Source organism: Marmota marmota, unplaced genomic scaffold, assembly GCF_001458135.2.
Source record: "Marmota marmota marmota unplaced genomic scaffold, marMar, whole genome shotgun sequence".
Lineage (NCBI taxonomy): Eukaryota > Metazoa > Chordata > Mammalia > Rodentia > Sciuridae > Marmota > Marmota marmota.
In genome coordinates this window covers 66,136,121-66,149,537 of record NW_025999900.1, presented here as the reverse complement: position 1 = coordinate 66,149,537, position 13,417 = coordinate 66,136,121, and the positions used below count along the sequence as shown (strand labels likewise).

The 13,417-nt window shown below is 39.5% G+C and overlaps 1 protein-coding gene across 6 annotated transcripts in view; it reads right to left on the bottom strand.

Moving 5' to 3' along the window:
* The window catches only part of Wdr20 (WD repeat domain 20), a 63,242-nt gene extending 49,847 nt beyond the window's left edge, over positions 1-13,395 (bottom strand). For 4 of the 6 annotated variants that reach the window (XM_015495827.2, XM_048799352.1, XM_048799355.1 and 1 more), the window contains exon 1: positions 13,092-13,392. In XM_015495827.2, coding sequence (XP_015351313.1) covers positions 13,092-13,340 — 249 coding nt within the window. In that variant the 5' untranslated portion in view covers positions 13,341-13,392. Of the gene's footprint in view, positions 1-13,091 lie in introns of all 6 variants that reach the window. The other 2 variants (XM_015495839.2, XM_015495820.2) reach the window with 2 other exon arrangements.
* Between the last annotated feature and the right edge of the window lie 22 nt (positions 13,396-13,417).

Here is a 13,417-nt window from a genome sequence, read left to right as displayed (position 1 = left end):
CTTTAAAAAAAAAAAAAAAAAAAAAAAAAAAAAAAACATTCAGGCATTCCACAACACAACTTAAAAAAAAAAGCACACAAAATTGCCAGGGTGATAACCCCAGTGACTTAACCAGCTAAGATAAAAGGATCACAAATTCAAGCAACTTAGTGAGACCCTGTCCCTCCCCCCCAAAAAAAAGGGCTGGGGGTGTCACTCAGTGGTAGAGTACCTCTAGTGTCAAACTCCAGCACTGGGGAAAAATATAAAAACTCTACAAGGGCAAAGGATATCAGACAGTTCAAAAAGAAAAGAAACATATGTTGCTCTTAAATATACAGAAAGATGCTCAACCTCACTCATCACAAGGGAAAGACAAGCAAACAAAAATTCACTAATTTCTCAAATGCAAAAGCCTGACAACACTCTGAGTGAGGCTGTGGTAAAACAAGTGCTCTCGGACATGGGAGTAAAACTAGTACAACCCACCACAGGACAACTTGGTAATATCTATCAGAAATATACATGTGAGGGCTGGGGTTGTGGCTCAGAGTAGAGCGCTCACCTCGCACGAGTGAGACCCTGGGTTCGATCCTCAGCACCACATAAAAATAAATACATGAAATAAAGGTACTGTGCCCAACTACAACTAAAAAAATAAATGTTTAAAAAAAAAAGAGAGGGGCTGGGGATGTGGCTCAAGTGGTAGCCACTCGCCTGGCATGCGTGCGGCCCAGGTTCGATCCTCAGCACCACATACAAACAAAGATGTTGTGTCCGCCGATAACTGAAAAATAAAAAAATTTAAAAAAAAAAAGAAATATACATGTGAGAGACAGGGATGTAGCTCAGTTGGTAGAGTGTTTACCTTGCATGCACAAGGCCCTGGGTTCAATCCCTAGCACTGCAAAAAAAAAAACACACACACATATACACACACATGTGGTACCCTTTAACCCAGGAGTACCTTCTCTGGAAATTTAAAATTTCCAGTGCCTAAGAAATTATGTGCTGCCATGTGAAATAAAATACAGGTGAAGTTATTTGCTACAGTATTATTCATAATTTCTTCTTTTTTTGTTACTGGGATTGAACCTAGGGACACTCAACCACTGAGTCACATCCCCAGGCCTTTTGGGCATCTTATTTACAGACAGGGTCTCACTGAGTTGTTTAGTTGCTGAGGCTGGCTCTGAACTTGCAATCCTCCTGCCTCAGCCTCCCAAGCCGCTGGAAATATAGGTGTATACCACAACACTAGCTTGTAATTTCTCTTTAAAGGGATTAACAATCAAGAGTTACCTGGCAGGGGCTAGGGTTGTAGCTCAGTGGCAGAGCAGTTGCTTTGCACATGTGAGGCACTGGGTTCAATCCTCAGCACCCCACAAAAATATAAACAAACAAAATAAAGATATTATGTCCATCTATAACTAAAAAAAAAAAAAGAGTTACCTAGGTGACTGGAGCTATAGCTAGCTCAGCGGCAGAACGCTTGCCTAGCATGTGTGAGGCACTGGTTTTGATCCTTAGCATCACATAAAAATAAACAAATAAAATAAAAGCATTCTGTCCATTTACAACTACAAAAAAAATAGAGGGGGGAAAAAAAAAAAAGACTTACCTGGGATTCACTAAACTATGACACATCCTCAGCATGGAGAAGAAAGTTATTTATCAAGAATTAAAGATGCAGGTCTGGGGCTGTGGCTCAGTGGTAGAGCGCTTGCCTAGCATGTGTGAGGCCCTGGGTTCAAGTCTCAGCAACACATATAAATACGTAAAATAAAGGTCCATTTACAACTAAAATAAATATATATTAAAAAAAAAGAATTGAAGACACTCTTTTACTAACATGAAAAGATTCCTTCTACACATCATTTTTTAAAAATATTTTTATTAATTGTTCATGGCATGTGCCACCACGCCTGGTGGTGGTTTTTAATTTTAATTAAAATGTAAAATGTAAAACATTTTTTTGGTTCTAATATTCTAAATTTGTTTTTGGTTCTTTATTTTCTTATTTATTTTATTTTTAAATATTTAGCTTTTAGTTGAACACAATATCTTTATTTTATTTATTTATTTTTATGTGGCGCTAAGGATCGAGCCGAGGCCTCGCACATGCTAGGTGAGCACTCTGCCACTGAGTCACAACCCTAGCCCCATTATTTACTTATTTATATGCAGTGCTGAGAATCAAACCCAGTGCTGTGCACATGTTAGACAAGCGCTCTACCACTGAGCCACAACCCCAGCCCTCTATACATCATTAAACAGAAAAAGCAAGATGCAAAATTCCATACCTACTACAATCCCTCAATCCCTTCAAATCTCTACTCAAATGTCATCTTACTCTTCTATCAAGATGAATCAAAAACAAATTTTGGAGTACATTTCCAGAGCCTCGTGTATATTTCCAATGACCATTTTTGCAAGCACCATTAGAACCATATGTATATATTAACAAACCTGTGTAGGCTTATGCCTGTGCAACTATTTTGCTTAACTCCAGTGTAGATAGTCTCTAATAATGTGTGATTTTTATTTTGAAAATTAAAGAACTTTGGAATAAAACTAAAACAAATAAAATGATCATCTATAGGGAAATGAAGGAACTGTGAAAGGGGAGGAAGACAGAAATAAAATATAACTTTATTCTATGTTTCTGATATTAGAGCCAAAAAAATGTTTTACGTAATTAAAATTAAAAACCAATTCCTTACCAGGCATGGTGGCACATGCCTGTAACCCCAGCGGCTTGAGAGGCTGAGGCAAGAGGATTGCAAATTCAAAGCCAGCCTCAGCAAAAAGCAAGGCGCTAAGCAACTCAGTGAGACCCTGTCTCTAAATAAAGCCCAAAATAATAGGCTGGGGATGTGGCTCAAATGGTAGCGCGCTCGCCTGGCATGCGTGCGGCCCGGGTTCGATCCTCGGCACCACATACAAAGATGCTGTGTTCACAGAAATCTAAAAAATAAATATTAAAAAAAAAAAATCTCTCTCTCTCTCTCTCTCAAAATAAATAAATAAATAAATAAATAAAGTACAAAATAAGGCTAGGGATGTGGCTCAGCGGTCAAGAGCCTCTGAATTCAATCCCTGGTACCACCACCCCCCCACCAAAAAAAGAACTGGATTCAAGCCCCAGAATGATTGCTTCCTAGGTTTTATAACCTATGCAAACTTTTAATTCTCTCTAAATCTCAGTTTTCTCACCTGTAAAATGGAAAAAATTTTTAATTATTTTTTGTAGTTGTAGATGGACAGAATGTCTTTATTTATTTTTATGTGGTGCTGAGGATTGAACCCAGTGCCTCACACATGCTAGGCAAGTGCTCTACCATTGAGCTACAGCCCCAGCCCCAAAATGGAGAAATTAATGACCTATTTTATAAGATTATTTGTGAGGATTAAATAAATCATGCATAATCACTCAGCAGAATGTCCATAATATGCATTATTAATAAGAAGTATTAATAGCCAAGCATGGTTGTAATCCCATGCCTGTAATCCCAGAAGTTTGGGAGGCTGAGGCAGGAGGATTGCTAGTTCAAAACTAGTCCCAGCAACTTAGCAAGACCCTGACTCTAAATAAAACATAAAATGGGCTGGGAATGTAGCTCAGTGGTTCAGTGCCCATGAGTTCAATCCCCAGTACCAAAAATAAATAAATAGACAGACAGACCGATAGATAAAAAGGGCTGGCGATCTGGCTCAGTGGTAAAGCATCCCTGAGTTCATTCCCTGGTGTCCCACATCCCCACACACATACACAAAATAATAAGTATTAGCTATTAGTATTTTAACATGATCTCTCTCTTGTTTTTAAACAAATACCTTTATTTTATTTATTTTTATGTAGTGCTAAGGGTTGAAACTAGTGCCTCATACACGCAAGGCAAGCACTCAACTGCTGAGCCACAACCCTAGCCCTAACATGATCTCTTATACCTTGCTGTCTCCCACTATAGAATTTCCAAGGACATCCAGCTCACTTCTTTATGTCTGCGGAGAATAAGAAAGGTACTCACTACACATGTCTTCTAAAACATAATTCCTAGCTACTTCCTAGCCTACCATCTCCCTCTCAGGAACAACATCAGCATCTCAACAAGCAGGCCCTGCTGCCTTGTAACATTTCATCTTTGACAGAAAATCTGTATGGAAGGCCTACTCAGACAGAGGCTCTACCACATTCCTTGAGTAACTGTGGACAGGTCATGATTGCTCCAAAAGCCATTTTCCCCCACAGGTAATACTTGGTTGTGAATGCTTTGCAGGAGCTGTCCTATCACCACAGGTTTACTTGCCCCTTTCACGTTAGACTGCAGGGACTTTTAGGCTAGGGACTACGTCTTTTTTGTCTTCAGGTTCACAGGTTCAGTAAATGTTAGTTGAGTGAACAAGCCTTTTATTATTCCACTGGACTGTGAACTCCTTGAAGGTAGAAATTCTTTCCAAACAACAATGTAGAGCAGGCACTCTTTACAGTGCACGAGTAATCCTTAGTTAGATGATAAGCCTCTTAAAGTCAGGCCCATGTTTCATATTTCTTTGATTCCTCATAGTCTGGCATGATGCTTTTCATAGAAAAACCACTCAGTTATTTATTAAATGAAATACTAAGGCAAGACGGCCTCTGAAGTAGAGATCAAAGTAAAGAGAATGAGAATCTGCACAAATTTTGCTACAGCGAGGAGAGGAAGGGCAAAGAAGAAGGAGCGGGTTTTTAATCAATTAAAGGCTGGGTTGTGGCTCAGTGGTAGAGCTCTTGCCTAGCACGTGTGAGGCACAGGGTTCAATCCTCAGTACCGCATAAAAATAAATAAATAAAGGTGTTGCATTCGTCTACAACTAAAAAATTTAAAAAAAAAAAAGGAAAAATACCTTCAGGTATATAAGGTAACTGAGAATGCTAAAATAGTCCCTCCTACTGAATGACTCAATATTTTTTGTCAGGGCTTTTGTTTTTTTTTATTTTTTAGTAGTAGGGATTGAACTCAGGGCCTCACATAGCTAGGCAAGTGCTCTACCACTGAGCTATATCCCTAGCCCAACACTTATACATATAAAAACTATGTAAAATTCTTTCCTTATGCCAGGCACAATGCTACACACATGTAATCTCAGCTACTCAGGAGGCTGAGGCAGGAGGATCACAAGTTTGAAGTCATCCTCAGCAACATAACAAGGTCCTGCCTCAAAATTTTATTAAAAGAAAATAAAAAGGACTGGGAATGAAATTCAGTGTTGGGCTGGGGATATAGCTCAGTTGGTAGAGTACTTGCCTCACATACACAAGGCCCTGGGTTCAATCCCCAGTACAAAAAAAAAAATCCTGCCTTATGAATAATTTTTGCATCTTTCTTATAAAAACTATAGATTCAAACACATTTTCCTACTGCTACAAAACAAGATAAAGTGTAACAGACTAATTTGGCTTGTTTTTTGTTTTGTTTTATTTATTTTTTTAATATTTATTTTTTAGATTCGGTGGACACAACATCTTTTTTTTTTTTTAAGGGAAAGAGAGAGAATTTTTTAATATTTATTTTTTAGTATTTGGCGGACACAACATCTTTGTCTGTATGTGGTGCTGAGGATCGAACCCAGGCCACACGCATGCCAGGCGAGCGCGCTACCACTTGAGCCACATCCCCAGCCCTGGAAACAACATCTTTATTTTATTTTTATGTGGTGCTGAGGATCAAACCCAGTGCCCCGCGCATGCCAGGCAAGCACACTACTGCTTGAGCCACATCCCCAGCCCCTTGGCTTGTTTTTGTATATTATACCTACTTTTCAAAACTCCATGTTATAAAAAAAAAAAAAAAATTGACAGTACAAAATACCACTTAATTTACAAATTACCAATTGGCAGAGGTGTGAAGCTGAGAAAAATGCTACAACTCAACCAGAAATGAAGATAAAGCATTTCTGAAATTAAAAAAACAAGTTTAAACTTTTATAAAAATATGACCTATACACAACATTTCAGGACAGATCATGATCATCTTATTTGAAACCCAACCCAATATTATTCTAATAGACAGAGAAATACTTTTCTGCTTCACCTTTATTCCTTAAATCCACTTGATAAACTGTTTGCCACATGCAGAATGTATATCTTCTACTTTATATTATAATCAGTTCAAAAAAATTTTTTTCAAAAATAGCATGTTCCCCAACCCTCATACTGGGGAATGACCCAGGGGCACTCTACCACTGAGCTGCCTCCCCACCCCTTTTTATTTTTTATTTTGAAATAGGGCCTTGCCAAGTTGCTGAGGCTGGCCTCAACTTTGTGATTCCCCTGCCTCAAGTCTCCTGAATCAGGCATGGGCAACCACTCCTGGATAGGAAGTATGTCTTAAATCACCTTGAAGTCATCCTCAATGAACAGCTGTACCTTGTATAATACATTTTTTTTTTCCTTAAGCATGACATGCCTTATACTCCATTATAAAAACAGATGTCAAGGGCTGGGGTTGTGGCTCAGCGGTAGAGCACTCGCCTTGCACGAGCGGGACCCTAGGTTCGACCCTCAGCATCACATAAAAATAAATAAGTGAAATAAAGGAATTAAAAAAAAGATATCAAATGTTCAAAGGACAAGATAACTTTTCACTAATATTCTGAGATAATTGAAAATGTTCTGAATATTAAAACTGAGAATGTCTATCAATTAAACTTATTTATTCTCTAAATGACTTCTCTTAAATAAGCAAACAGAACCACATTTATATTTCTGCACAAAGTAACCTCATTGGAAAACAAATGAAATTACTAAGACATAAAATGCAGTCTACAAAAATCTTCATATTTAATTTAAAATAAGTTTCTTTAGCCATATGTTCAGACAAATCAGTGAGTGACAAAGTCACTGTTGGAGGAGGGGCTGTTTTTGTTTTTAGTGCTGGGGATAGAACTATGTTTTGATTCTTGCTCAAGTTTTCTACCAAGTGTAATACCTCTTAAGTCACTAGATTAACTCAATGATAATAAACACAGTGATGAGTTTCTTGCAGGCAAAGACAATGTCTACACCCAACATCAGGAACAGTACTATCTGGTAGACATGATCCATAAACACTTGGAAGAGTGATATTCATTACTATCTCTTGGATTTCACTGATGCAGTATGCATATTCTACATGCTCATATGCTCCCAGGGAGACTTTAAAAATCTCATCACTACCCTTCTCTTCAAGGTCGAGAGGCAAGATATAGTATAAAAGTATTTCCTGCTTTCAGTGACAATTAAGATGTTTTCCCCTCAGGATGTGATCCTAAAGTCAAATAACTAGATCTTATCAATATTTCACAAGTCAGGTAAGAATCTCTTAATGGAAAAGAAACACAGGCTCTCAGTCCTTCCAAACTCCATGTGTAGCCACTAAAATTAAGTACAAGATTTTTAAAAGTCTATCTAATATAAGAAGTTTCAGACTTCTAAACCTCTTTCTAAATTATAAATGGGGAGTGGGGAGGTGTGAAAAATTAACCAATGGGGAGAAGGATGTGAACATGACTTTCTTTGAAGCAATCCAGTATTTAAAAACATTTTGTGGAAACAACCTTTAAAAGGCATCTAGTTCATCCTGCCACACAAAGCATGAATTCCTGCAACTCCACCAACAGGTAGTGCTGTAGTTTTTGACAGAGGCAAAACACTTCCCATAACAGAATGCTCATTCTCTCCCAAATCAACCCATTATGCACGTTCCTCTAAAACTTGGCTCTAAAAATATTTTAGATGCTGTTAATTCACTCTTCAGGTCCCAACTTCATCTCAGCATGGGGAATATAAAACTTTTCTAGCAAAAAGACCTAGGAAACATGTTTTCACCTTGCTTTCTCAAACACCTCACTCCTCCCAATTCAAATTCAAGAAGCAGGAAATAAATCTACATGAAAACCTCTCCCCAAAAGAAAATAAATTTATTTTCATACACAAAAATTATTGAGCACAGAATCATACAATCTTTAGATAAGACCTTAAAACCATTTAAAGATACTTCCTACCTACTGTAGGAACTGCTTCAGTAACACTCTGAGCAGTACATTTGTGGCGTGGAATCTTAATGAGGTAAAGGAAGGGAGCAAAGATTCTTTGATTTGAATAAGTAATTCTTTTTAAAAATTTATTTATTCTAATTTGTTATATATATATGATAGCAGAATGCATTTCGATTCATAGTACACAGAGCACAATTCTTCAGGTCTCTGGTTGTACACAAAGTAGAGTCACACATGGTAATTATATCCATCTCATTGAATAAGTAATTCTGAGTACAGTTTTAAAAAGCTGTTAGTAGATAGTACATGGATTTTTTTCTAAAGAAATTTTTTTTTTAGTTGTAGATGGACACAATACCTTTACTTTGTTTATTTATTTTTTTATGTGGTGCTGAGGATGGAACCCAGTGCTTCATACATGTTAAGAGAACACTCTACCACTTTGCCACAACCCCAGCCCCAGCACATGGATCTTATTGGTAACATAATTTGATAGAAATGGATCAAAAGTAACCCATACCATTCAATTACTTTCCATTTCTTCACTATCTCTTGCAATACAATTTCCCAGTTTTAAGAAGGCTACATTTGTTACCTACTAACAACATTTTAAATTTTAAATGTTGAGGCGCTAAGCAACTTAGTGAGACCCTGTCTCTAAATAAAACAGGGCTGGGGATGTGGCTCAGTGGTGAAGTGCCCCAGAGTTCAATCCCAAGTACCTACCCCCACACCCCAAAAAAGATACAGATTATCAAAGAAAAATACAAATTGAGAAAAAGAAAAGTACAGGAAACTTTGAGACTATATTAACAGGGGGAAACTGATCTAGACTGGGAATTCCAGAAGGATTTGCTTAGGAAGTAATGGTTAAACTAAGATCTGAATGAAGACATTCACATTTATATAAAAACAGATCTCCATTAAATATGAGAACTGGTCCAATAAGCCCAAATATGTCTGGCATCTTTAACCTAAAACAACCACTTTAGAAAAACAAAAGGATTACAAAATTTGCTATAAAAATATATGAAAGCTAGTATGGAGGAGGGGGCAGTGTCTTTCTCATCTTTGAACACCCCATATCATCTTGCCTAGTATCATTAGTATTCATCAAATTTTTCTGAAATGATTAGTGTCAGTATTAAATCAATGCTCATACTATGCTTTTTATTATTAACACATATTAGTTGTACAAATCAATAGGTTTCACTGTGAATACCACCCCCCACACACACACACCCTCTCCTAAAACCCAGGGCCATACAAGCTAGGCAAGTGCTCTACTCAGCTACCTTCTCAGCACTTTTTATTAAACCCATGGGTGCATTACCCTGAACTCTATCCCCAGCACCACCACCACCACCCCCCCTTTTTTTTTTTTTTTGAGATAGAGTCTCACTAAGTTGCTTAGTGTCCATTAAGTTACTGAGTCTGGCCTGCCTCAGCTTCCTAGGTCACTGTGATTACAGGTATGCTCCACCAAGCCTGGCTTCAGGTTATTATTTAAATTCGTTAGAAGACATATTTTCCACCCATTTTACATATATATTTAAGCTAAACTTAAATTTCATCCAAATTAGAGCTTCTAAATGATTCAATTGTAAAACTTTATATGCCTTAAAAAAAAACATGAAAAATGGAACAACAACAATAAAAAAAAAATCAAATTCGCCAACTGTCAAGAAATTTCTATCTACTGATTCCAACAATTAAACATTGGTTTTCTAATTAAAAATAAGTGTTTAGGGCCAGGTGCAGTTTCACAAGCGAGTAACCCCAGCAGCTCAGGAGGCTGAGGCAGGAAGATGGTGAGTTCAAAGTCAGCTTCTGCAAAAGAAAGGTGCTAAGCAACTCAGTGACAGCCTGACTCTAAATAAAATGCAAAATAGGCCTCAGTGGTTGAATGTCAGGGAGTTCAATCCTGGGTACCAAAAAAAAAAAATTGTCGGGGTTGGGGTTGTGGCTCAGTGGTGGAGCATTTGCCTGGCACATGTGAGGAATTGGGTTTCATCCTCAGCACCACATAAAAATAAACAAACAAAATGAAGGCATTGTGTCCATCTACAACTAAAAAATATTTCAAATATAGAAAAAAAAATTTTAAATTATCTTTGTTTTGTTTTTTTTTTATAAGTGCTGAGGATTGAACTCAGGGGTCCCTGCATGCCAGGAAATTAATCACTCCACCACTGAGCTGTCCCCAGCTCCATTTAAGATCAGAAAATACAGTCACAAAACCAGTCACTTATACTAAGAAATGACAATAAATAAATGCAAACTCACAGAAAAAAAATTTTAAGTTACACTGGCTAGAAGAGTTTAAATTTAAATGTCTGCCACATAGCGTGACTTTATCTAGCACCCATGAAATTTTTTTCAAAAGTAAAGTGTAAATCTGATGTGACCAGTGCCAGGACTCAAAGTTACTTGGAAAGCTGAGCAGGAAGGATCATTTGAGCCCAGGAGTTAGCAACACACCGACCCCCAACCCCATCTCAAATAGGGACAGATAAAAAAATATCAAGAAAAGTTAAAATGCTCAAATATGCAAGTAAAGGCAATTTATATTATTTCAGGGTATTTTTGCTTAAAATAAATTTTGTGTAATTTTTTTTTAGGTGCTGGGGTTACATTTTTAGTGTAGTTTAGAATAGTTCTCTTGATTTTACCCTTCAATGTGCCCCATTATTACAACAGTATTTCCAGGCAAGTGACCTGTTTTTATGGGCTATCAGATCCAGATGAGGCTGGGGATGTGGATCAGTGGTAAAGTGCTTGTCTGGCATGCATGAGGCCCTGGGTTCAAATCCTCCAGAACCAAATAAAAAAATAAAATAAAATAAAATAAAAATTCATGCAGCAAGAAAATTTCAGAAATAACCTTTCAGGCCTGGAGGGGCAATTCAGAGGGAAAGCACTTGACTAGCATGCAAGAGGCTATGGGTCCGTTGCCCAGCATCATGATTAAAAAGAAAGCAAACTTTTGGGCTGGGGTTCTGGCTCAGTGGCAGAGCACTTGCCTACCATGTGTGAGGCACTGGGTTCAATTCTCTGCACCGCATATAAATAAACAGTCTATTGACAACTTAAAATTTTTTTTTAAAAAAGTAATGCCTGCACTACTGATCATCAATATTAGTTGGGGCTGGGGATGTGGCTCAAGCGGTAGTGCGCTCGTCTGGCATGCGTGCGGCCCGGGTTCGATCCTCAGCACCACATACCAACAAAGATGTTGTGTCCGCCGAAAACTAAAAAATAAATATTAAAAAATTAAAAAAAAAAAAAAAATATTAGTTAATTTAGCTTTTAAACACATTGTATTTAAATAATTTATAATTCTAAACTTATTTCCAGATGAATGTCAAGATCACAGCTTCCTGCTTGACAGGTTTTTTTTTTTTTTCGGGGGGGGGGGTTTCCAGGGGTGCTTTATCACTGAGCTATATCCCCACCCCTTTTTGTTTTTTATTCAAGGCAGGGTCTCACTATATTGCTTAGGGCCTCACAACATTGCTGAGTCTGGTCTTGAACTTGTGATCCTCCTCAGCTACTGGGATTACAGGTGTGTGCCACCATGTCTGGCTTAACAGTTGCTTTTTTTTGACAGTTACTCTCAATGCTTATTTTTTATTATATTTTACATTTACTGAGTGTTTCAAGGCTTTAGGATTCATTAGTTATTATACTATTAATTACAATATGTGCACTGCAATATTCCCTTTTTAAGGAGTGCAAATAAAAGTTAAATAACTTATCCAAGGTCACCCAACAAGTCAGTGACAAAATTGGAAGTAGTATTAAAATTTCATTTTCCAGACTACTACCTTCACACTTAGCCAATTCAAAAAAAAAAGAAAGAAAAACTCAAAAGAGATTTATTTTCAGAAACTTCTAACAGCATACCCCCAATACATTAGTACACTCAAACACTAATAAAAAGTATCACCTTGAACGAAGAAAAAACTTGCAACATTTAGATACTGTCGTCACCTCCCTAGTTTTTGCAACCAAGCAAAAACACTGAACTGGATCGGTATATATTAAATCTTAGGGAACGTTCACTCTTCAATATGTCCAATTTTCACACTAACTGAACATTTATAAATTAATCTTTCATTATCTTGTCCCATGGGGTACATTAATTTTCGCACTCTCCCCACAGTCCAGTTAAGACCACCACCTCAAAAGTAAGCAGTTCTCAAAACATAGTTATATAGCCAATGAAAGAAAAACTCAATAAATTGCTGCTTTTAAAGAGATATTTTTAAATATGATTATATGCTTCACGGAATTATTTTTAAGTCACCCGCCAAGAAGGATGGTTCCTTTAAAGTAGCTTTCAAGGCGCGTCCCTCCCTGCTTGGGACACAGCCTGACTTGTCGGACAAGATTAATCCAGGCACGCTGACACAGAAACCCTCTGGAGCAGCTTAGTTCACTGAAAACACAATTTCAACTTCCAACTGTAGTATTCAGTACTTCCTACACTACAGGGACAGGATGACCCTCTTTAACTGTGCTTCAGAAGGTTCTCTCGACGGAGACAATGACAGTCATCCTCCCGCGGAGGTTTTGGGACTTAGGAAGCGTCAACGCCAGGAGTCAAGGCTCCTAGGAAGTGTCAGTGCGGCAGCAGGTGGAGTAGCCCTGCGTGCCGAGCAGGTCCTTTCTGACCTAATCCTAGTCCTCCTCCACCTACCCCGGTTCCGCCTTACGGACCTTTCCAGGCCGCCCTGCGCCCCGGTCCTCGCGGGGAGCGCGGCGCCCCAGACAGCCCAGACTGCCACCCTCTTCCGGGGACTCGCAGGCCCGCTCCTGGCCGCTCCGGAGCCCGGCAGACTTGCCGGGGTAGGCGGCCGGCCGCTCCCGGGGGCCTGCCGGCCGGAGCCCCACACGCCGCGGCCCGCCGCCACAGCCGGCCGCCACCCGCTCGCCCGGCGCCGCGTCCCTCGGAGTACCCCGGCGGAGTTCCCGGCCCACTCAAAAGTAAGGGCGGCCGCCGCCCCCCGCTGCCCTGCCCTGCTGTCACCGCCCTGCCCTCGGCCGCTGCCCGCGCGGCTGGCGGACCCCGGCGACGCCCGGGTCGGTACCTTGCGGACCCCCTTGTAGATATAGAAGTAGAGCTCCCGGCCCACATTGAAGCAGAGGCGGTCGCCGTTGCCAGACTGGTCGTTGAGGTTGACGAAGGAGACGCGGACAGGGTTGGATCCCTGCGAGTTGAAGGGCACCCGGTTGGGCCGGCTGTACTCCGAGTGTGGTAGCAGCTTGTACAGACCTTCCCGGGTGGTGAATTGGGTCTTAATCTCGTTCATCTCCTTCCCTCCTCCCTCCGTCGCCATCTTGGAAAGCAGCGTTCATCCTGCCCTAAGTGCCCGGATCACGCCCACCGCGCAGGCGCCGTCCCCGGCGCTGTCTC